The sequence below is a fragment of the Pteropus medius genome, unplaced genomic scaffold (genome assembly GCF_902729225.1).
Source record: "Pteropus medius unplaced genomic scaffold, Ma_sr-lr_union100, whole genome shotgun sequence".
Lineage (NCBI taxonomy): Eukaryota > Metazoa > Chordata > Mammalia > Chiroptera > Pteropodidae > Pteropus > Pteropus medius.
In genome coordinates this window covers 3,129,243-3,154,723 of record NW_024344437.1, presented here as the reverse complement: position 1 = coordinate 3,154,723, position 25,481 = coordinate 3,129,243, and the positions used below count along the sequence as shown (strand labels likewise).

Sequence of the window (25,481 nt, the reverse complement as noted above, 5' to 3'; positions counted from 1 at the left end):
TCTGCACTTGAAGGAGCTCACTTCTTTATGATGTTACACTTGCAGGGATGAGAGGAGGGGCGTGTTTGCATGCACGTGGGTGTGTGAGTGTGTATTCGGGGGTGTGGTGATTCAGGCACGTTGCCCGGGAGATCTGGACGTTGCCTTGGACTTTCCTTCACTCTCTGATCATGGGGGGAGGCTGTAGAGACCCCGAATCTCTTTTCCCAGCTCTCATCCATTGCTCACCATAGTATTGAGAGGAAAAAAACGAACGAAAGAAAAACAGATCGAGTCAACCGAGGAAAGAGAAAAGAAATAACTACCTAATGGGGGCGAGACTCTTGGGAGAAGACGCTCTTTCCTATTTCTGTCTTCATAGGTGCTAAGCTCAGAGGTGAGTGGAACCCTGATTCTCTCCATTTGTCTACATTCTCGTCTTAAACTGAGACAGTGGGCCCCATTCAAAGGAAATATATCCACTGAGAATAATGTGAAGTGAGAGGTCAAGAGAAACAGTGGGCATGGAAAAAGGAACATGGCTCTATGAATTAAATTTTTTTACATAAATATTTACAAAAAGGCCCTCGAACCCCAGTAAATCTAAGCAGCTCGAACGGATCCTAGTATTTCTCAATGCACTCATCTGTTCATTTACTTAGTAGTTACCATGAACTTGGAAGAATATGTAAAGAATTCCTGCTATCGGAAACCTTACAACCTAATAGGGTGATACCGTATGTCACCTGTACACTGGGAGCCAAATCAATTGTCACAGGACTGTAGAGGTGGGGAAGACCCTACACAGTGAGGTGATCAGGAAATGTTCGCAGAGGCCACTGAGTCGTACCAGGAGTGTGCCCTTTTGACAGCTGAAGTGACAGAGGAAGGCTTCTAAGGAACAATGGTAAGAGGTGGAAAAGCCCAAAGAATGCCTGGTGGAGATTTAAACTGGCTGATAGGATGGAGCATGGGTCCAGGGGGAAAGTGGGAGATGTGGCTAGAAAGAAAGACTGTGGCCAAACCAAGGTAGCTTTTCTTATGAGGATAAGGAGTTGAGACTTTTTCTGGCAGAAAATAAATAGTGGCAACAAGTCTGACATTGGTGCGCAGGGCAGATGAAAGGGACAGAGGACGGGAGGCAGGGAGGGGCCCAGCGAGCCAGCAGCGTCTGTAGCCTGTGAGAAATCGGAGTCCTAGAACAGCATCGCGGAGAGGAAGCCAGGAAGACCGGTGACAAACTCATTGTAGAAGGCGAGGGGAAAAGGAGTCAAAGATGATTTCAGGGTACAAGGAAAAAGATGTTTAATTCCACAATAAAACAAGATCACCTAGAACCCTCTGATTTAAAATTATGGACCTATGTCACCTGGAATCCCAGAACGGGCTATGGTTGTTATGAAGGAATTAGTTGCTGAAGGCACCCTGGATTAGGGTGGCAGAGGGTCCTGGGACTGAATGGCCCTGTGGCCCCTCGGGTCGCCCAGTGGGTGCTTGGCCCCCACCCTACCAGGTGCTGCAGGACAGCCTCCCTGTAGAGTGAAGCGCGGGAGTCGGCAGTCCCATAGTGACTCTCAGGGACGACAGGGCCAGAGGATGCCCCGAGGACGCCCCACTGCCCTCCGGCCTTGCCTATGAAGCAGATCTGTCGCAGGTCACCAGTGGCGCTCTTGCTGCCAGATCCTATGACCTCCTCCAGTTCTCACGCTACCTGACTTCTTAACATCGAATGTTCCTGGGCTCTCCCTCCACCTCAAAACTCTCTGCCCCTTTGACCTCCGTGACCGCATTCCCACTGTCCTCCTGCCTCCCCCGATGTGTTCTTAGAACTGCAGGTATCCCCCACGGTTTCATTTTCACCCTTTCTTTACAAGTCTCTCATTGGGGTCGGGAGAGAGATATCTTACATTTCTATTATTTAAATCACTACTGTATGCCAAGGTCTTCCAAATGTATATGGTGAGCTCAAATCTGATTGAACACAGTTACTTATTCCTAAATATTTCCAAAGCCACTGCCACTCCACCTGTCTGTCTCATACAGGGCTCATTCCCTGAGTCTCCTCCTCGGCTGGCAGGCCTGCCCTCCTTTCTGGTTCCCCTCTCTCTTCCTCCAGCCTCACATCCAGTTAAAATGCTGGTTTCCTTCCCTTCTGAAGCCTCCCCCATTCTCAGCATGGCCGTTTAAATTTTGTCCTGCCGACTTCTTTCCAAGATGACTGCAGTGGCCTCGTGGACTCTCCCAGGCCCTCGGCCCCTCATGTGCAGCCACCCTCTCTACCACTGCATCATTGTTTCTAAAATGCAAATAAAAATTAAATCATGGCTGTACTAAAAATCCCCTCTCACCCCTTAATTCCTACAACAAAAAGATGCCCTGTGCAATCTGACCTCAACCAACCGAGATGTAGCCATCTTCTCCAACCCTTTCCTATTCTATTTCTCACTTTTTATTGAACTAGCATCTGTTCCTTAAATATACTTTCATGGCTCGATGCCTTAACGCACACCGCGTCCTCAGGTGCTAACGCCTTCCTGGCTCTTATCCTGGCAGGTTCCTTTAAGTCTCGTTTATAAGTCCCTTTCCCTTGGAAGCTTCCTCTGACGCTATTAATGAGATTTAACCCCTTCTTCCTCTGGGCTCGTAACACTTACAACACAGTTATAGTAAGTGGTATAGATGTTTGTCTCCCAACTTGAAAGCAAGAGCTGTGGTTTAATTGTCTTTGTATCCTTGGAACCTAACACCTGCCTGGAAGACAGCAGATGCTCAGGAAATATTTATTTAATTAACAAGAGGCATGAACAGGGAGGAGTTTATAAAAGGAGCCGATGTAGGCTGCTGCCCCCATGTGGACAGTGGGTCAGGATAATGGTTCAAAGCTTTGAAGAACATCTTTGGAGGTACTCATCTGCTGAGGGTGAGCCCTAGGGGCAGTTGATGGGTGTACGGAAAGACAATGGAAGGAGGACCAGGCTTTATGCATCAAAAAAAAAAAAAATTATGAAAACACGAGGGATGAATTAGCCCTCTTGATCTTCTTGGTGCATTTTGTTTTCAGCAATTCCCTTGGAACCCCAAAGTAGAAAAAAGTCCTCCATATAATGTATAAGGCTGAAATCTCTACACTAAAGGAAAAGACGGAACTAAAAATTAATAGCTAGTGATCTGCCTTTGAAGGTGTTTGATATAAATTTAAAAAGTTGACGAATTGAACTAGCATGCTGATTAAAATTCTCTTTGCTTCTTTAGCTTTGATTCTTGTCTTATCTGCATTTGTCGCATAAAATACTTTTATGTAAAAAAGTAAATTTGAATAGCATAAATAAAAAGGCTTCAGGATTTCTAGTCACATATAAGTATGTTTTAAGCCCGGGGAGGACGGAAGGTGCTTTAGTCACGGTAGAAGGCCATTAACTAAGGCACCCCACTTTTCCCCCGTCAAACGTTCACCCTTGCACCTCCAGCACCCAACATTGCTAATCTATGGTGGGTCCTCAATGCATATTGAATGAGTGAATGGTTGTTGGCAAGAGTGTTTCCACCTTAGTTAGACTATAAGCTTCTGAAGGGCAAGAAAGCCCATCAGCTCATGCTTGAATTGATGGGTATAAGGTACCCACTGGGGCTCAGTATGTTTGCCACGGTTTCTATAAAGAGAGTCTAAATAGAGGGTGTCATTCTATGAGAAAAAGTTGGCCGTCCATCTAAGTAGGAATACAAACTCTATAACAATAAAACAAGAAAACTCCAAAGTTCTTAGAAGAGGTCAAAATGTTGAAATCTGTAAGTTTTAAGGAGGACTACAGCAATGAAAAATTCAAGATAGGTAGACATGGTTTTCTTATACTTTTAATATTAACAAAATGATATAAAGCAAACTATCTGTTCTTACTGAAAACAAATTGCTGCATTTTATATTCTTATTGTGGAGATATTTTGTTATGTTAACGTGTATGGATGAAGGAATTTGTTTAAAAGAATTTCACTTTTAAATTACACATTTTATGAGACGTCTGTGTTCCAAAGACCAACACATGTGAATAAAGATTAAACACTCTTTATGATGTCCTTGTATACTCTTGCTTCTTGTAAGAAGCAACTAAAACCATTTCCCTCTTTCTTCATGATAATGCATTCAATGTCCCAGCACACAATTTTCTGGGGGATCATTATTTTCTCATGTGTTAGTAAAGTTTCTGATTTCTCTTTTTTCCTAGCTCCAATTGCCTTCCCTGGGCTCTCTCTGTTATGGAGACTAATAACAATTCAACAGGTATGTGAATTATGTTATCTATAAATTACGTAGGGGGCTTGACCCGTATGCTTCTTGAGAGTAGAGTCTGTTTCTTTCATCTCAGCATTGTTAGCGCCCAGCAAATGTCTGACACGGGCAGACCTGTGCTTGTAATGTGTAAATGAACACCTTACATTAATAAATCACCTCTTAACTTCTTTTAGTACCAAGAAGAGGAATGGGCACGGGACAAAGAGAAGATTTGTCTATAGAAGATTCTCATTCTAGTTCTACCGCTGGCATACATCATGAAGGTGGGGTGAACCATTTCACCTCCAGCGACGCCAGTATCAGGACTAGCACTTAGACATCTGTTGCAAAATGTTATGATGCTGTAAATTGCAATCCATAAATTTATAAATTGCTATAAATTAAACCAGGTGCTGTATCAATTACTTCCTGGAGGTCAAAGTTTAATAAGCAAAGGTGAAGAAAAAGGTATCAAGGACTGCCAGCCTGCTGTGTCTGGGGCACTGGAAGCCCAGGCACCAGCCCTGAGCTGCCACTATCATCTCTGTGGCTCCAGGCCGAACAGTTCCCCTAGCCCTGCCTCTGCTTCCTCATTTCTAGAATGGACTATATTATTATATAACAAATAATAATATCGTGTTACTTGTTGGGAGACCATTGGGAAAAAGGATCAAAGAGATAAAAGTCCTGATTTTTCATTTAAATATAAGTTAACAATAGCAGCATGGCATAAAAACTGAGCAAATCTTAACTTTATACTATGCTTTAATCTCTGTGTAACGTAGGAAGAAGATACTGGAAGTAGAATTGAGAAATTGAAGTAGAAATCATTTCAAACTTTAACTTAATATTTTAAGAGGAAAAACAAAGTTTCTTTAATGTGAAAAAGTCAGGTTCATAGTGGCGATCGAGATTTGGAGCAACATCGATGCTTAAGAGGTACGGAAGTAAAATGATTCACATCCCAATCTTATGATTTATGAGAAACAATGAACAGGTTATGCAATGAAATGGAATGGTGACGCAACCGATATAGAGCTAATTCATTGCTCCTTCTCATTGGATGTAAGAGCCACACTTGAGTAGAGACAAGAATCTGCGGCTAGCTCGGTGGAGGGACCCAAGGCCGGGGCGCCCCTGACATCCAGCAGCCACACTCGCCCTGAGAAGGAATGGGAATACCATTAGACCTTCTCGAACCCTGGGCTTAGGTCTCAGGGAAAGGAAGTGGTCTTGGGGCCACTGGCATAATCCATGCATTTGTGACTGCGTACTGCTGCTCTGTAAACCCTCTCTAAATTAGAATTATCCAGAGAAAGGTGGTAAGCTTTGGTGGCAAGTCAGACTCAAGAGATGGTCATTGTATATTATAAGCTGTTACATAACCAGGAAATGGCTGTATGGCATATCTTCTAGATCAAAACGTAAGAAGTTGAAAAATTTATATGCATAAAAGACTCATATCAAATAGAACATGATCAGTGCCATTCGATTAATTTTGAACTAGCATTTAACAACACCTTGAAAGAAGTGTTACCTTTTCAAGAACATACTGATTTTGAATGAATTTGGATTCCACTTCCTTCATGGAAATGATACTACCCGGCATGGCATACCTATCCCAAATTCCAAGTCTGTGCTGGTCAAATCGATCAGGTTTTAACTGGAATTGAAAAGGGCATCGGGGAAACCACAGAAAACAGAAATGCTTGTTTGAAGCAGGGTATTGATCGTGAGGTAATGTGTCCTATTCATTTGAAACTTCTAAAAGTAATATTTCAAATGTTGGCAGTAACGAATACAAATACATTGAATACATTTGCCTATCTGCTTTTCTGAGTTTCTGAAATTACTTTTGGTAAATGATCTATTCATCTATATTTATAAGATTATAATTATATTTATAAAATTTATATAATCTTAGAGATATTGAAGAGTGACTACGTTCCCAGTTACTTCTAAAGTGAAATAATCTCCTGTATTCATTTTTTAATGAGTTCAGTTTTTAATCTTTTTAAGATTGGATTCATGATTCTTTCTATTTTAACTCATATTTTAGATTCTTTTTTTGGAGTAAAGCAGTCTCTTCACTTTTTACAAGGTAATTTCTGAGTTGCAAAAATCCTCTCTCCATGTTTTCCTCCTGTATCACCCCACTCAATCTCAGCTGCCACATTCACAGACAGAAAGTATGCGGACATTTTTTTCTTGCATCTAGTGGAAAACCTTAGCAGCAGACAGTACCTGCTCCAGGGCTCATGATCCCATTCTCCGACATGTACACAATAATCTGACCTGTCCCCTACCTTCCTCGACTTACGGGAACAAAAGGAAAAAAAAGGAAAGAAACTTCCACTCAAACCCCAGAGTATCTATCTTCCTACAGCTCTTAAAAATGAAACCTGTTAAAAATAACAACAAAAAGTTGATGGTCATAGTGAGTACTGAGTCTCTTGAAATATCTAGACTGTAAAAGCCATAAGAATTTGGCTAACTACTCATTATTAGATGTCCCCCCCCACCACTATACCTAATATTTAAAAATTCATGGTATATACACTAAGAGGAAGAAGAAAGGAAAGTTTAAGTAAAATTTGTCGATGTCAGAGCTGACTTGGACTGGGAACCATTTTTGTTTTTAACATCGATGTTTTTTAGCTGTATTGATAATGTTCCAGTTAATAATGTTCCTTTCTCCTTCACATCCTTTTGTGATTGCCCTAAATAGCCAAGTTCTAGGGGCAACAGGCTGGCTAAGCTCATGGCCTCTTTCTTACTGCTCCACGGGAGTTCATCCTACAGGCCAGGTTTGCTTAGAAAATGAGAAACGGCCATTGATTAAGGCTGAATATTCTCCAAAGAGCTCGGTTTTCACCTGTCAGCAGCTTAATGAACAAGCTAAGGTCTTCCAAGGGAGTTGCACACGTACAGTTCCGCATCACTCTCATTTTGTGGTGGCCCAGAGATGTGGGTGTAGGTGGTGTGTCTCTTGAAGGGAGAGAATTGCCCCAAGATCCGTTTTTAGGGAAGGGGTGATCTTCGGACAGAAGTTCTCTCTTCTCTCAGGTGATTGGTTCTCTAAAGACTGGCCATGGTGAAGAGGTAGAAAAGGTAGCTGCCATCGGCCACTCCCTTTTGATCACTGTTCTCTTGATCTACACGTCACGTTATCTAAAGGTCTGCTCTTGGGCTGCAAGGGTTACAGACTGACATTGCCACTCAGAAGCAAGAAGGGAGGTAGAAGGGAAGTCATGTCCATCATGCCAATAAATGAAAATAAGCAGGCCATATCTTTTACCATATATTAATCCAGAGTCTAATGACTTCCTGCATTTATTTCCCTTCTGTTGTTGTAATTCAGTGGTTCTCAAACTTGGGTGAGTGTCATAATCACCTGGAGCACTTTGGAAAACCCAGGTTGTTGAGCCCCAAGTCCAGAGTTTCTGATTCAGTGGGTCTGGGGAGGGGCTCAAGACTTCGCATCTCCAACGAGTACTCAGGTGATGGTGATACTGCTGGTCCAGGGGATCACACTTTGGGAACCACTTCCTTAACCGACTGTTTCTCGGCCTATGGGCCACAGACTATGTGATTAGAATCACCTAGAACCCTTGCTAAAACAGAGGTTTATGGCCTGAGTCAGAATCTGAGCAGGGCGATCAGGATGACAAACTCTACCGAGTTCCCAAGCCATGTTTGTGTACTCTGAACATTGAGTCTTACCACCTTACCCTTTTGCAAAGTCTCATCTTAGTGTTCATCCAACCTGGGTGAGTTGTGTCATATTAAGGGAGGGGTCGTCAGCCCACTCTTAAACCAGGAGGGTGAACAAGCTGCATCTCAAGCACCAGCCGTGTTCTGAGAATTATCCCCTGGCTGGTTATGATGTAGGCCATGCTGTGAGAAGGGGACATTGACAGCCCTCTGTTGCCACCATTAGAGTGAACATCAAAGGAAAAGAAGGTCTTTGGACACCTGTCTAGAGAATGGTCATAAGCAGTAGCGCCCCAAGAGGAGGTGACTCTTAGGGAACTGAGAAGGGCTGGGTGCTCTAGCTCTCCAGCCTACTCATAGTTTCTTCTTCCAACACGCACTTTGGAGGGTTCAGTTTTGCTGTTTATTAGGAAACACAGACTGCAGCACCTCCATTTTTAAATGTAGAGGTTGTAACTTACACAGTGGTATGACAGCTGGTGAGTGACGCCAGAGGCGGGCCTTGTCGTTCATCCTTCGGGGCCCATGCTGTCGAGTATAAGGAGACCTCTGTAGAGGCCCTACAGGTCTTTGCCCTTAAGAGCTTCTCCGTCTTCATGAAATCAAGTGATTATCACCTTGACATTTATATCATTTAATAAATAATTCCCTTTGATAGTGAAGTAGACCTTACACCTAAGACCAAACCAAACCAAACACAAAAACAAAAGCAACCAACTGACTTATGTCAGTTTTAAGACCAAAGAAGGAAAAGGCCGAGATGCTCAAACTGTGAGTACACATCCTGCTCCAACACCAGCACTGGAGCCCGCGAGTGACAGGACACAGGCTGAGTCACTGCAGCGGTGCCTGCTCCAGGCCCTTACTCTCACTGCCATGATGGGGGCCAGCGTTAAACTAAGATTCAGCAAATACAAACTGGAAACTCTTCATAAACAGTAGCAGGTGGAATAAAAACTTTCACAGAGACTTCTGGAATTGGAGGCCCTTTGCCTGAAAAATTAATTTTTGTGGCAGAAATTATGCAAATGGATAGTATGCATCTATCTGTGGGCAAATCTGGGTTTCCTGAGTCTTCGCTAAGTTAGTTTTCCCAAGTTCGATGTTTTTTCTTACAGCCAACATGTTAGACACTGGCAAATCTGTTCCAGCACTCTAAAATGTTCTAAAATTATAAACTGGAATCTGTACTCTCTTAAACCCTCACACCCTCTGCTCGTCACCATCAGAAACAAGGCAGCTTCTTCAAAGCCTCCTGTGCTGCTTGCCTTACCTGAGCTAGTCGATGCAGGGGACTTGCTGCGCCTGGAAGGTCCTGGGCTCTTGGTGGTGCTCCTGCGGGAGGACGAAGCTATTTTGGTGTAAGAAGTGGACTTCACCACTCGACATTCTGTGGAAAGAACAACAACCACACATCACGATAGGGTCATGGCACACGTCATCCAAAATGCACAATAAGCCTGAGAGTAGAAATACACAGCCACCCTCAGTCACCCCTCCTTCCTGCCAGCCCAGAGCTCCTCTATAACAAAGGAACCAAGAAAACAATGAGAAAGAGCATCGTGGGTGTCTTCCACATCAGAGTAAACGTACTCCGAGGCTTCTAGTTTACCTTCTTTACAATGATATTTTGGATACGTCGGGAGTAACAGGCTGGTAAAGAGGTGATTTTGTTGGGTTTCTCTCTATACATCGATTTATATATATAGGTCTCTTTCGGGATAAATTGTTTTTTCTTCCAAGAAAAACATCAGGCAAAAGGTCAACCTCATAAACCAAGATAGGAAAGAAGAGATGGAACGTTCCACCCATTATGGAAGATTCCACCCGTCCCGAGGTTATTGTTCCTGGGGGGTCCTCACAGGAACAGCTGTGGGGCTTTACCAAATGACAGCATTTGCTCAGAAGAGGTAAAATCGGCGAAGAGACGACTTCACTGTGTGAGCCTCTGCAAACACATGACACTGTCTGTAAAACGGTTTTTGGACTGAGGCTGAGGAACGACTTTGCTTTCGCTAGATTTAAATCCTTGGTATTTGTGTTCATTAAATTCAACACTAAACATCTTAAATAGCGAAGAGCTTTTGACTTCTCTCCCGGTGAGCTGCACTGACCAATTACGATGTGCAAATCCACATATCTTGTTCTCGAGAAACCATTTTTAATAAATTATAATATTTTTATGCTTGTAATGATAATGTTCACTGTAGTCAGGAAAGTATAAATAATATTAAAAAAAAATACCCATCAAGTGATACTTTTTTTTGCTGGGTGTTATCGAACTTTAGAATGTTTTTTTACTCATTTATATATTTAAACAACATTGGGATTAGTCTGTATATCTCCATCTGTTACCAGCCGTTTTCACACCACAATATATTGTTTACATCTTCACTCCTTCATTTAATGGTTATAGAATGTTTTACTGCATGGATGTGCAATAATTTGCTTAGCCAAATTCCTACTGTTGGACATTTAACCTGTGTTCAATATTCACTGTTATAAATAACGACTCATTAACACCCTTGAAAAACGAATGTGCAGTAATCTGATTATTTCTTTACGATAGACTTAGTCCTTTGCACCTGAAATTTAGTTTTTAATAACTAGAAACCTTGGGGCATATTGTACATGCTCAAAATACTTTCAGAATAAAGTGAGATTGGGAGGTCTAAAGGGAAATGCTTTTGAAAAGCTTTTGACAAACTGCCCTCCAGACAGGCTGACCTAAATTGTACTTTCATGAGAATATGACAGTGGTCATTTACCTGACCCCTCACTGAGGGTAGGTATTATCTTTTCAAAAACGCTTTGCTAATTTCAAAACAAATATCAAACTTCATTGCTTTAAATCTAAATTGGTTTCATTGCCAATAAAGTTGTTTATTTTCCCCATGTGCTTATTAGCCATTTGTATTTCTTCTTTTGCAATTATTTACTCATATCTTTTGGCCACTTGCAATTGGGATGGTCTTTTTCTTATTGGTTTGTAAGAATGCATTCTACATTAAAGTTTTATTCCTTTGTGTATCATGTTATAAATATTGATCTTTGTAGACAGTTGCTGAAATATGGTAGCCTTTTAAATGCGTTGCTTTTTAAGTACAGTAGTTTACAATTGAAATCTCATCTATTAACTTTTCCATTATGTACTTTTAAGTCATCTTACGCTTTAGTAACAAAATCGTAATTTCTGATCTAATTGTGAGGCCTGACTTTAACTGAAATTTTCCTTCCCTTTTTATACAATTTCTAATTCTCTAAACTCAGAACTTGTTTCTTTCCCTTCTACATTCTGCATGCCTCTATATAAACATCTTTTCCTATTTTTCCATCCCAACAAAGTAGTTCATATTGTTCAGTAAAGAAGAAATATAACGGGATATGAAATATAAATGTTAACAAGACCGCAATTAGGAGATAGTAAGACTGTTTCCTGGAGAGCCTTGTGAACTGGACTCTCGGGGGTCAAAAGAAGAGAAAGGGTTTAAAAGAAAAAAAAGAAGAGGAAGCAAATTCTGCCTGGAGCCGTTAGTATTTGTGGCTTCATAGGTGCAAGCAGAAAGGAACGGATCACGGCATTGCTGAGTGTGTCCACGCCCCCCAACAGTTACTTGGGGACACTTTTGGTGGCCGTTTTGGTTTTCCAGGGTGGCCCTGCAAGAGAGTTCCATTTCTTAAAAAAATTTTTAAAAAAATCTATGCATTTGGACATATCGGCAAAAATTAAAAGACAGAAGTAAGCAAGAAACGTTCACATCAGAAGATATGATCAAAATCACAAGGCCCATTCACGTGGGGTGATAGCGCCAAAGGGTATGTCTGTAGAAGTTTCAGTTCACAAAACAGAATTTGGGAACATATGAAGAGGACATGCGATCCGCTCAAGGCTCTGTCCACACAACTGACAACAAACACATCCTGGAGTTGTCCTAGCCTTTTGGAAGGACGTTGGCAACCAAACAGGATTGCTGTAATGTTGCTGGTCCACTGGCACGCTTCCAGTTAAATTTTTATCAAGTGCCCACTATGTGCCTAGCGCTGAGTGCTACAGGCACATGGAGAACACACACAGTTCTGGAACCTTCAATGCTTACCACCCGCTAGTGGGGTATGGAGTTTTAACCAGCAAGCTTCTTTATTTGTTTTCTGTTTCACAGACCTCATGTTTGAAAAATGTTGGTTTGTGAAACAAATTGCTTTCAGTAATAATACGTTTTCTCCTTTTAAATAAAAATCAGGGCTATCAAGCGGGCAGGATGACCGGGACTTTTTATCCTGGGTCATGAATGTCTAGAGTCACATAAATTTAAAATATGATTTAAAAAGCTCAGCATCTAGTTAGCAGGAACGGGTAGTTAAAATAGAAAGCTCCCAGATGGCGCACGCTGGTAATAACACCCATCTGTGAGCCACAACATGAATTAAAAAGTTGATTTTGGGGTTTGTCGCATGCTATTTGCCACAGGTGCCAGAATTACTAGTTATGGCTCTAACTACTATAACAGAACCGATCTCGCCACACTAAGTTGACATTTTTCCGGCTACCACAAAGAAAGTAGGTATTTTAGTTAGGCAGCTTAGTCTTGGGGCAAATGTAGGCATTTCATTTGATTTTTGAAGAACTGAAAAGAACTGAAAAGAACTGCTCGTGCCATGCTGCTATAGCTTCTCTTGTTTCTCTCGAATTTAGTTCTCACCATATTATTAATCTATCAAAAGTGTTCATTTACTAGTCTGCCTCCTCAGCCCTTGTTCCATTGGGTACTAGCTAGTTCTTGACGTAGTAAAAAGCATGTAATAGCTGTTCAATAAATATTGGCCTGAATGGTTCTCGATCCTATAACTACTTTTGTGAACTCACACTGTTCACTGAACTAATCCAATCTCTCATTTTACACATGAGGAAACAGTCTCAGAAAGGTCATATAATTTGCATCAGCACCTGGCTCTTGGATTGGTGGCTTCTCACCACTCTGGTAGCTGATATTTTGGCCTAAGTAAACTGTTCCATTGTGAATAAAGGCCGGAAATTTTCTGTCGGTGCCCATAGTCGGGGGCAGACAGATAGACAAGTGGGTGGGGTGAAAGGTGGGGAAGGAAAGCACATAACCAGTTCTCATATCAACATTAAATTAAAAATTTAAGATCTTTACTAATGCTATAATTCTATCAAGATGTTTATTGCATCGAAAAAAAAAATAAGCTCTCCTTCAGAAGTGAAGTTATAATGAAGTAATAGTTTGAGGGATCAAGGAGTCCAAAAAGTAATTACAAATATTATAAATCTATACCACTTGCCTTCATGAGTTATACTGGGGATTAGAATAATTCTGAAAGGTCGAATAACAGAAACAGAAACAAAACAATTGTAGTAACTGCTTTTTCCCCCTAGGGTTAAAATAAAACCAGTTGAAGAAAATCGTAGCACCAGGCCATAAATTAGTGGGGAAAAAAAAAAGACTACAACCATTTTTCCCATTAAAGTTTAGCTTTTAACCATTTTAACTAATTTAAATGGAATGGCATCCTAAAATGGTGAAAAATATAATAAAGAAGGACAAATGTTTAATTACTTTAGAGAGAATGCCAAAATCTTTGTGAGCTTAAAAAACCCACAATTTAGAAACACAGAGTAATAGGCTCTAAATGGCCCATAAAGTAGAAAACCTTCTGTGTTCTCACAAAGGACATTTTCACAGCTTCCAGCAAGGAAGAAAACAGCCAGGGCCCTCCATTCTCCCTGAGGAATTTGCCTTTTTGGGGTAATCACTTCATTTTGATACTCTTGGCACCTTTGCACTCTCTGAGGACTGGGGCAGTTCCGTTGGCTGCAGAGACACTGGACAACACCGACACCCCTTAAGCAAGATGGTATTGCAGGACTGTAGGTAAACCACTTAGAGGAAGCTATGGGATGGTAATTTCTCTTGCTACTGAAGATGTCGGCCTACCCAAAGTATAGAAAATCAGATGAAACACATTAATCGGTTCCTGGTGACTGAACCTTCCTTAGCAAGCAAGCAAGGTCTGGTTCAATCTCTGATTTAGAAAGCCCCTCTAGTCTACAGCCATGCTACCCTGAACACGCCTGATGCCGTCTGATCGCGGAAGCTAAGCAGGGTCGGGCCTGGTTAGTACTTGGATGGGAGACCACCTAGGAAGACCAGGTGCTGTAGGGGTAAAAAAAAAGAAAGCTCCTCGATTCAGAATTGTAAGGGGGAAAGTATCATCCTTCCGTGGTCTATACTAAATCAGCTCCACAGATGTCCTCAGGATTTGGTAAGAAAAACATTAAAACGGTTCCCACCTTTGCCCAGGACCTTGGCTCTAGAAACCGGTGTCCGTGATAACCATATTTGAAGAGACAACCAGGTGTGGATGTGTGGGGAGGAGACTGGAGAAGGAGACAGGTCCCCAGAGGCACGAGAACCCCTTTACACGGTTTCTTCCCCCACGCAGAAACAGTTGGTGGGTGGCTGGAGTGTTGTGACAGGTGCTAAAGAACAGAAATGATTACAGAACTCCAGGCAGGTGCCAAGAGCTCACCTGAGTTCATGCAGCAGGGACATTCATGCATTCAGAGGGGCCTTTGGAGAATCTTTAACGAGGCAAAGGTGAAGTCCCACAGTGTCTAGACAGCCTTAGTGACAAGGAATGTTGTACTTCTCTAATTCTTTTTAAAACCCGCCAGAATAAAAGCACTCTCAGGCAGAGGCCTCTCAACTGATCTCTAGTCTAAGTTCAGTTGTTGTAAATTGTTAAGAAAATGGGCAAGTTCATCTAAAAGAAACCATTATGAACAGTAGATGCTCTATGCTTTCTTCTCTATCCTGATTACAAAGATAGGCTTCCTCTGAACTTGGCAAAGGTACAAAAAGCCTCCGAAGGGAACAAAATTCTTCCTTGTGGTTCTATGCAAAAGAGTCAGAAAGCACATTTAGTTCTAGAGAACTTTTATGAAAACGACACAAATTCAGTGGCCAAAAGAGAGAATCTGCAATTCTGGCTAACTCTTGAATGAGTTGCTCTCTCTTGTTCATTCTCTCTGGGTTGGAAGGAACCCTCTGAGAATATCAAGGTTATCAATGGTTACCAAGTAAACTCTCTCCCTGATCCATGAATATCCATACTCTCTTCCTGTCTCCATAAGTGGTTGTCCAGCTTTCTCTTGAGCACCCCCAGTGCCTGAGGGTGTCAGCACCTTCCGTCTCATGGTTTTAAGAAGCTTCGAAATCCTGATTGGCCTCCAGATTGCCAGCACGGGTGAGTTGAACAGAGCATTCCTGGTATGACTGACGACTAAAATTTACTTCCTATAGAATATAATGATGTCCACACTTCACTGTAGCATTATGGGAAAATCCAAACGCAGGCTCCTAGCGGAGAGGGTCAGCTACATGCTCCAAAGAGGACTGAGGCCCACCCTCTCGTTTCTGTGCCACTTGGATTCCAAGTCACCCCGACAGCACAGTGAAACTCCCATCCCTATTGGCTGTGGGGTTTGGAACCAGTGTTATAACCCTAAGCTGCCTATGTAGCATGTCTGGAATAAAAACAGTCAAGATCAAAAGACAGCGAACCCTAGTTTTTAAAAACAAAATACACAGCAACTGACAGGGAGCAAAGGCATCCTCTGGAGTGGCTTAGCTGAAGAGCAAAGTCCCAGAAACTGAGATTTTTAAAAATACCTTCTAAAAATATAGCCACGTGAGCCTGAACCCAGTACCCGGCCTGGCGCACCACCACTTTGAGAGCCAGCTGGGCACTCCCGGCGGTACACACGTGCGCCTCATGGCCTGGCTGCTCAGCTGTGAACTGGACACGAACCAGCTGGGACACTTACTGGCTGGAGTCGAACCTTTACGTAACATCTGCAGGAAGCGCCACGGCACTGGGATTTTCTGTACTAACGTCTTGAGTCACCTCTCAGAGCTGGTCTTTTGATGGCCTGACTGGTTCCCTTCTCCGAACACTTCCCTTTTTCCTAACAGTCAGATAAAAGTTAATTTTCCCCTAAACACAGTCGAGAGTTATGTGGGAGTCCAGGGTGGCCGGGCAGTTCTGCTCTAGGAGATTGCTTGGGAACCTGGGTTCCCACTATCTTATGTTCTGTCACCCTTGAGTGTCCTCAGCTGGCTCATTTGCAGTCTCTGAGTTCCGGTCCCGGGAGACAGAGGAGAAAGAAGGAGGCTCCACACACGCTGTGCCTCGTCCTGTCTTTATTTCCTGAAACCAATCTCACGCTTCCTTCTTCCCACACGTCAACTGCACTGTTTAGTGCCTGTTGCTAGTTGCCTTCCTGGTCTCCACCCACTAGATGCCAGTAGCACTTACCTAATTGTGACAACCTAAAATGTCTCCAAGCATTGCCAAATGCCCCCTGATCATTGCGGGAAGGTGGGGAGGGAGAGACGTCTTGCCTCTGGCCGAGAGCCACTGCTTGATCTCTTCATTAGGCAATGCTTCCTGAGGGTCTTCAATTAATTCTTAAATTCTTCTTTGAGGGTGTTAATGAAGCCATCACCAACTTCCTGCCTGGGTCTTTAAACAATGCATCTGTACATTCTTTCTGTAGGTTTGGCCAATATGAACTGATAGTGTCAGGGTTTAATGCATCCTCTGCAGTGTGGATGATGTGCTTGGCGATCGTGAAGGTCTTTCCATTATCTATTAACATCGGATTAGCACCCACTGCTTTATCCATTCCTGAGAACAGGGGGCCTTGAAATGCCAGTGGTTTCTGAGTTGAGAGTCTGGAGGATGGGGGAGGTCACAGGGTCACAATATAAAGACTTCCAGGCTGTGTTGTGCAGACCTGAGCGTTGCAGAAAGCCAGGAGCGTTGTCTGCAATCAGCTGTACTCCAAGTCAAGTCCTTTTCTTTCTAGGTGCTACTTGACTTCTGCAATGAGGCTGGCTTGCCAAGCCGTTTCAGTTACGTGCAAGTAACCAGGCAGGAGGCTTCTGTTCTTACCTCCTGGGACTTGGAATTTGCAACCTTGTTCATGAAGCCAGACAGCGTTATCTCAAAATGATGCAATCGTGTACTCTTTAGCTGCTTCGAAGTCAGGACCTTGTCTTTTTGAAACTCTAAAATATTAACTATAGTTGGTAAGTTTGTTTTCCCCCATAAAAGCCTAACTTCATCAGCATTAAAACTTATCTCTGAGGGCAGGCTTTTTATTTTTTTCTTTCTGTGATTGTTTTTGGCTATTTGCTCCGGATCCATTGCCTCTTCATCGGCTGAGGCAGCCTCACCAACGACCTTCATCTTTTAGAAAGTGAAGCGGTTAATGAAATGGAGATGCTCCCCTTGGCTGGCTCTGAGCTTCTTCTCATTGGAAGCCTGTGTGCCTTCAGTGGAGGTCTGAATGAATTGTAGATGCTGACGGCCTTGCTCTCGATGCGTCACTGCTGGTAGGTGTCTGCATGTTCCACACCGTCTAGTCCAAAGGTGATGACCTCTCACTCTCCACTGAAGTCTGACCATGCTGAGAGACTGAATATACAAACGGACAATGGCGGGGCCAGGCAGAGAAACGGAACTCTGACCCACAAGCTGAGTGAGCTTCCCGGGAACCCAACCATATTTCTATGACCAGCCAGAAAGCCAGCTGCTCTGAGTCTGCCTTGCAGGAAGCCAGATTGCTATCTCGAGTGACAATCTAGGAAGCTAAACAATAACCCCGAGAAGAACCAGCCCCAAAGGGCCAAGACTCGATTAATAACTGACAGGTTCCCTAATTTTTGTCCCTGCTTCCAACTTAGGACCAATCGGAGAAAGTCGAATATGCGCCCTAAACAGTCACATAGTTACTCTGCCTCCAGTGTCCCCAAGCCACCGATCAGGCATGCCTGCCTTTGGTCTCTGCCAAAATGCAGATGACAGTGGCCGACTTGTTTGCTTTAGCTCCCAGGAAGTGCTTCAGCATGGTGTCATTGGTTGGTCTTTCTTAATTATCACAACACACATGGCTCTTCCTCTTGGCTCACCATAAAATGAAGTAGCTAGCTTGAGTCGAGTGACACGCTGTAGGAAATAGGTTTACTCTTATCCATCAGAATAATGCCCCCACCCTCAGGGGAACGAAGGCCACCTGAGGGACAGCAGGTGGACTGCTCCAATCCCAGGCGCCGGGCCTCCTGCTCTGGGGGTCGCAGGCATAACACTGCATACCAGCCGATTTCCATTTCTTTCTCTCTTCTCCAAAGTGTGTATATTAAGTTCCTGTGATTGCCATGACAAGTTGCCACAAACTTGGTGGCCTAAAATGGCCAAATTTATTCACCCATGATTCTAGAGGCCAGGAGTCTGAAATTAAGGTGATGCAGGGCCACGGTTCCTCGGAAGGCTCTTGGGAAAAATCCATTTCCTGCTCCTTCCAGCTTCTCGTGGCTCCACGTTCTCCTTGGCTTGTGACTCCATCTCTGCGATCTCTGCCTCCATCTCCACATGGCCTTCCCTGTGTGCCCGTGTCATCTTCTGCTGCAGATGTTTGTGATGGCACGTCAGGCTCAGCTGACCCACCCAAGGTAATCTCATCTCAGGATGCTTGATTATATCTGCAAAGGTGCTTTTTCCAAATAAGGTTGATATTTATAAGTCGACATCTCTGGGTGGCCATTCAGCCTTCCACAGCACGTATGACATGACTTTAGGACAAGGTTTTCTTGAGAATTTTTGTCAAGAAAGCTGTCATTGCTCCCTGGCTTAAAAACCCCCCATGACTCCTTGTTTCTCATCCCTGGCACAGCCCGTGACAGCCCTGTATACCTCGGTCCCTCTCGCTTCCTTCCTTAGACACCTTTAGTTTCTTACATGAAGTACCTTCCTGCTCTAGGCATTAGATCTCGAATCTCCTTACACAAGGAACAATTCCTCCTACTACCGCTTCCCTTGATTAACTTCTGCTCACACTTCCTGCTCACCTTAAATTTATCCACTTTGTGAGTATTTACCAAGTCTCTGCTGTTTAGAGGGGCCAGGGCACAGTAATAAATCAGAAGGCAGGGTCCTCACTCTCATGGAATTTATACTCTAACAGAGACCTTAAGAAACAAGAACGAGAGTTGATTTTGTAAGCGTTTTGTCAGGAATTAAAGGGATGATGTGACGGTGAGTGGCTGAGTGACTAGTTTCTCTATATTGGTGGTCATAGAGGTCTCTAGGAGTAGAGGATGTTGAATGTGACTTTGAACTCAGGAAGGGGCCATGGGTAGATTAGAGGGAAGACGGAGGCAGGAGCCAGATCAAGTCAGGATTTGAAAGACCAAGTGAAGGGTTTGGATATTTTTCTAAGTCAGATGGGAAGTTATAGAAGGGGTTTAAGCAAAGGCATTCGCGATCTGATTTATGGGTCTAAAAGATCACTCTGGCTGCCGTGTGGTTGAAAGATTTCACAATGGTGAATCTAGGTGAGAACGGGTGGTACTCGGATGAGGATGACGGTAATGGAAATGGAAATGGATGGAAGAGAATGACTTGGAATACAATGTGGAGATAGAGTCCACAAAGCTTGAGGATGGAACGGATGGGGTTGGAAGTGGACAAGACAATCCCAGCTTATATAATCCTTGTCAAGTGTATTTCTGAGTCCCGCTGAGTGGTCTGCACAATGTTTCATGTGCCAAAGGCAGGAGAGGCCAAGAGTTTACCAAGGTCCATTGTCTTCCTTCAGAATAAAGAACACTTTTCCATTTTCTAAAAATGCAGAATCCTTGTCCTTCCCTTGACCTACTGAATTAGAATCATGGTAAGTGGGACCTGGGGTATTAAAAAATCCCCAGGTGACCTCATAGGTGTGGGTCCACAGAAGGAAACCTTTTGCCATCCTCTGATATGCCATCCTCTGATATTCAGATCAAATCACTGAAGAAAATCCAGAGGCTCAGAGCTTGAAGTAACTGTGAGACGAGGCATTTGGAACAAAAGATTAACTAACAGTATGAGGAGATAAATTAGCAAGACAAATCAGTCTTGAAAAAGCAACAAACATTGGTCCTACTTAAATTTGGTCCCAATTCAAATTTTTAAAAACAACAAACTACCATGCTAAGACCTAGCTGAAAGCAGTCTTTGGAAAAACAATGAGTTCACATTTATTAACGACTCGCAACCACCTGGTTTTCATTAGCTACAAGATAAAAAGGATCTAAAAGCTAGGTAAGAAATAATAAATTACCCAAGAACCAAAGGGTAGAAAACGGGTACGAATGAATTTCTCCTAGAGAAAAGAAGACAAAAGAAGCAAAAAAAGAGGGGGTGGTGGGGTAGGGAGAGGCAGGTTGAGAGGGAGAGAATTCAAATGCGAGCACATTAAGTGTGAACTGAAATAAAATTTGCAAGTCTCTCCACGGGTAAGGCTCTTTTATCCCGCTGACTGTATCCCACTCATGGGGAAACGAAGACAGGTGAACAGGGCCCAGGAGGTCTGGAAGCAGTCTCACCAGGAAAGGGGAAGGTGTGGGGCTTCTGGGCAGTGCACAACCACGACAGTTAAGATCGCCATTCACAAAGGGTAAGGTTTTGTTCTGAATTGTCCTGTGCCCCCTTATCGAGATTAGGACTAGTCATAGTTTAGATGACGATGGGGTTCACCCTACTCTCATTAAAACAAAGTCACAGGCTCCGTGCTGTCCAACAGTTTAGGCCACCATGCTTCAGGAAGTTCTGGAGCTCGGTGTTGATGTGGTCCACACCACCAGCCTCGGCATAACCAGCCTGCAAACCTCCTGCCCCACCCCAGACCCACCGAACCAGGATGTGCGTTTTACCGATGTTCCTTGTGATGCGTATTCACATTAAAGCTTGAGAAGAACTGCTCTAGCATGGTGGAGGGGTGCCGTTAGGTGGCTGGTTCTGATCTAAGGGAGAACGTGGAAAACCACAGGTTCCTGCGCCCAAGACTCTGCTCCCCGAGGCTGGGTATCTGCACCTCAGCTGATTTTGGTTCTGACACATGAAGAATAATTTAAGAAACAGAACCACAGATGGTAAGTCAATAGGAACTAGTGACTTTAGAAAGAATTATATAACAGACATAGCCCGACATTTAATTTAGGGAGCAATATTTTATGGTAGTGTTTCTAGACTTTTCTGATAAGAATCACTTGGGTGTGGTTAAACATTCACCTTTCCAGGCTGCTTCTCCAGACGTTCTGATACTGTGGGTCTGGGATGGGGGTCTGAGGATTTACACAGATACGTGAGACCCCTGCGTGTTTCCTATGGTTCATCGGAAGGCACGCAGTGCAAGAGAAATGCCCACGTGCCTGTGAAGAGGGCACCGAGCATGGCGGGCCTGTCCTGGCCAGCTCATCACCTGGCTGGCTAACGCAGGAAAACCAGGTTCCAGGTGGGGAAGGGGCTTGGCTATGAGGGAAATTTTCAGAAAGTCACATACCCTCAACAGATGTCCTGGGAAATGGACATCAAGCCCGACTGGGAACAAATTGTCCGCCGGGCAGGAGTGCCTGCATTAGAAGTGAAATCAGCTGAGCCTCGTCCTGTGGAAGCACATCCAAACCTGAGTCCACACTGGGGCAATGAGACTTTGTGGTCCCTGCTTTCTGGTCTTGAGGTAAAGACAAAACTTGGGAAAATAATTCTCCAAACGAAATCATCTTTGAGCCTGCCCTGTCATCTCAAGGAGGAAAAAATAAGCATTCGACAGGGAACCCAAGGGAAGAAATCCTATTAGACCAGGATAAACATTCAGACTCTAGTGCAGAAGAAAGCAATCAGAATGTCATGATAAATGACAAGCTGAATGAAGTTACATGGTTATAAAGGGATCAAGTGATACTCAAGAATAATGACGTAAATCTACTTCTGAGCAAAGTCTCATTGGGATAGGATTTAATTTAGAGGTTTTGCCTTCAAGGATTAGGGACAATCACAGGGTTTGATAAAACTCAGCTGTTTTAGAGGAGAAAAAAATGGCACAGATGATAGAGGCTCTGTTCATCCCTCTGGCGACCAAATCAAACTTGTGGCGGAAACAAGGAGCAGCAGTAAGGAAAAATCACCTGGGATCTAGATGAACAAGCCATTCAACTAGGAAGAAATCTAAGAAATCACCCTGCAATGGCAGAAGGTAGGAGAGGGCGAGGATGTGGGGCCACGTGGTCTCCAGTGGCTGAGACGGAGGCTGCGGCAGCGGCAGCAGCAGCGGCAGATGCCTCTTAAAGGGGCTGTGTCTGCGAGCGGATTTTCACGATGATGGACCTGCTCACTCTGAGCGCCAGTGCCAGTTAGGCTGCATGCAGGGTGCACCAGGGACTCTTAGGGAGACATTGTCAGAGTGAGACGTGCTGGCGGTATCCATTGTTCCCTGTTGAGTCCTCCCCCGTCTCGGTGCGTGGACACAGCGCCGCCATAGTGGAGATGTCATCAAACTGGATAACAGAAGTCAATCTGCCTAGAGGATTCCCTGAAACCCCACCTCCCTCAACGTCGGCCCCACCCAAGCCACATCCAGGTGTATCCTCAGCGAGTCAGGTGCTCCCTGCTGAGCAGTGCCTAGACTCACACTGGAGGCAGTTTCTGGTGTGGCCTTTTGAGGCAACTATAAGCACAGCATCTGTGGATTGCTTGCTGAATCTTAACAGGTGGCCCCAGAGGGGCACAGGCTGGGGCTAAATTTGGCCTGCAGCTGAACCCCTCTCAGGACTATGCCACTAGACAGACACCTACTTCACAAATTCACACTAATAAGACCGGGAGACTTAGAGGCTTTGCTTAGTACATAGAAACAGACACAGAAAGGCAGACAAAATGGGAAGACAAAGAAGCAGAAACCACATGAGAGAACAGAACAAAGATCCAGATATAATAAAGTCAAGTAATCTAACAGATGCAGAGTTCAAAACACTAGTTATAAGGATGCTCAATGGACTTTTGGGAAGTGTAGATAAATTCAGCAAAGAGATAAAAAGCATAAAATGGAAATGGAAATTATAAAAGGGAATCAGTCTGAAATGAAGCACACATTATCTGAGATGAGAAGTATATTAAATGGAATAAACAAAGGAATAAACACAGTAAATAAAGAAAAGGATCCAATGCCCTATCTAGAGGATGGGAAAGCCAAGGACACGCAATCAGAATGACAAGAGATAAGATTCCAAGACAATAAAAATAATTTAAGGAGCAAATGGCACACTGCTAAGGGTCTGGATATCCATCTGATCGGCGTAACTGAAGAAAATCAAGATGTTGAACAGCTGTTTGAAGAAATAATGATGGAAAACTTTCCTAATCTGGTGAAGGAAATGGACATAAAACCCCAGGAAGCTCAGAGAATTCCAAAAACCAGGGATACAAAGAGGCCCACACCACGACACATCATTAAAAGGTTAAAAACAAAGAATATTAAAAGCAGCAAGAGAAAAACAGATAATTACTTATAAGGGAGCACCCATAAGACTGGCAGTTGATTTCTCAAAAGAAACTATGCAGGACAGAAGAGCTTGGCAAAAAATATTCGACAAGATGAAGACTCAGGATCTACAACCAAGGATACTTTATTCAGCAAAGCTACCATTTAGAGTTGAAGGACAGATAAAGAGCTTCCCAGACAAAAATAAGCTAATTTATCACCACCAAGCCAGAATTATAGGAAATGTTGGAGGGACTTCTTTAAGAAGAACAAATACAAAAGACTCATTTCAGATTAAAAGACACACACAGACTAAAAGGAAGGGGATGGAAAAAATATTGCTTTGATGGACCTAGAAGGTATTTAAGTTAGACAGAGAAAGATAAACAGTATATGATTTCACTTATATGCAAAACCTAAGAAATAAAAAGAACAAACTATTCAAAAACAGACTAAAAAATATAGAGGACAATTTGGTGACAGACAGAGGGGAAGGGGGCTAGAGGTCTGGGAGCATGGGGCGAAGGTTTAAAGAAGTACAAATTAGTAGTTGATAGTTGGTTGCCGGGATGGAGCACAGCATAGGGAATGTAGTTAGCATTAATATGGTGGTTAGGTGGAGGGCCACGGGAGGGAGAGAGCAATTGGGGGGATCATTTTATGAACTATATAGATTTCTAACCAATATACTGTATACTTGAAACTAGTTAAAATAAATAAATTTTAAAAAATTAAAAAAAATACTTCAGCTGTCTTAGAGAATAAACAGGTAATACCAAGGTGTGTGTTTGGCAGAGCACAAAATATTCAGAAATTTAATTAAGAATTCCCTGTTTAACACCTTCAAATTTACATTTTTATATAATGCAGACTGCTGATTTCTCACCCTATAATCTCAAAATTAAAATAATCAGAGCCTTAGAACGCAAAAGTAATGATTTTTATACTCTGAAGAAATAAAAACGGAAATATTTTGCGATTGCTTTTCTATCACAAATAATTATTATAGAGATGGTATAAAGGTGTTCTGTACACAAAATAATAGTACCACATATGGGAGAGAATTAAAATTTCAGCAGAAGTTCCCTTAAACATAAAGGAAAGCTGGATGATAATGAAGGCAGGATGAGCTCTTAAGAAAGCTTTTATTTCCTTCCAAGGAGATATTTAAAAGTATGGCAGCCAATCATGATTTCCCATGATAGTTTAGATATTGTTCTAACCATCAGCAAGCTGTAGAGTTAATAACTTCTTGGGGTATTACGAAGTAGCTACCCTGAAGAAACAAAAAGATCTTAGCAGAAGTCCCCCACTGATGCCACAAAGCAATGCTTCTTTGCTAAAAGCGCTCTGAAGAGTGCCACTAGGGAGAGTCACTAAGAAGTTAAATTAAGTGCTGCAAATAAACGGGTTTTCCGTGAATCCATTGTGCCTGTGGGTTTCCAGGGAACTCTGAAGACAGCAGCATGAGAGAACCCGGGAAACAGAGATGAAATAAATTCTTTCCTTTTGATAATAACTCGGTACGTGAACTCCAGACAATGCCCACGTTAGGACGGCTTTTATAGTCTGTCAATAGTTTTCAAGATTGTTTCACGGCTCCAGAGAAAAAAGCAAATTAGGGTATTTCATGTAAATATTAAATAGGGTCAAAAAAAGTTAAAACCCAGAGACAAAGTTTCACATGTTTGATATAAGCGCGCGTGAGAGATTTCTGTACACTTCCCAGGATCATTAATACGGTCTGGACTGCTCTCTGGACTGTCGCTAGCCCTTCAGACCTCCTGCAGTCGGTGCCGAGAGGGCCGCTGAGTTTTCAGCTGGACGGCGACTTTCCTCAATATCCGCTTATAATAGAATGGGAAAGAAAAAATGTTTTTGAGTTGCATGTACTTTGACAAAGTGAGATGTCATCTCAGTGACTCAATCCTGCTTTCTACACATGTCAAACACAGCTAATGATGCCACATGTTAAAGGCTTGGGGGAAATTACTGATTGTCCAAGTGCCACAGGTGATCCGTTTGGGCAAGAAGGCGAGATGAACACTTGAAAATGACTGAACCAGTTCGAGATGAACATTCCTGGTGATTATCTAAGCTGTTGCTGGACCTGCGACTCAGATGGGTCTCTGAGTTCAA

At 43.1% G+C, this 25,481-nt stretch overlaps 1 protein-coding gene and 1 pseudogene across 7 annotated transcripts in view; one reads left to right on the top strand and one right to left on the bottom strand.

Annotated features, from left to right (window-relative positions):
• DCLK1 (doublecortin like kinase 1) overlaps nucleotides 1-25,481 on the bottom strand; it is a 312,702-nt gene that overhangs the window by 79,172 nt on the left and 208,049 nt on the right. For all 7 annotated transcript variants that reach the window (XM_039873006.1, XM_039873002.1, XM_039873004.1 and 4 more), the window contains exon 5: nucleotides 9,234-9,350. In XM_039873006.1, the coding sequence (XP_039728940.1) occupies nucleotides 9,234-9,350 (117 nt within the window). The remainder of the gene's footprint in view (nucleotides 1-9,233; nucleotides 9,351-25,481) is intronic.
• On the top strand, nucleotides 14,024-14,142 carry LOC120610771 (uncharacterized; annotated as a pseudogene).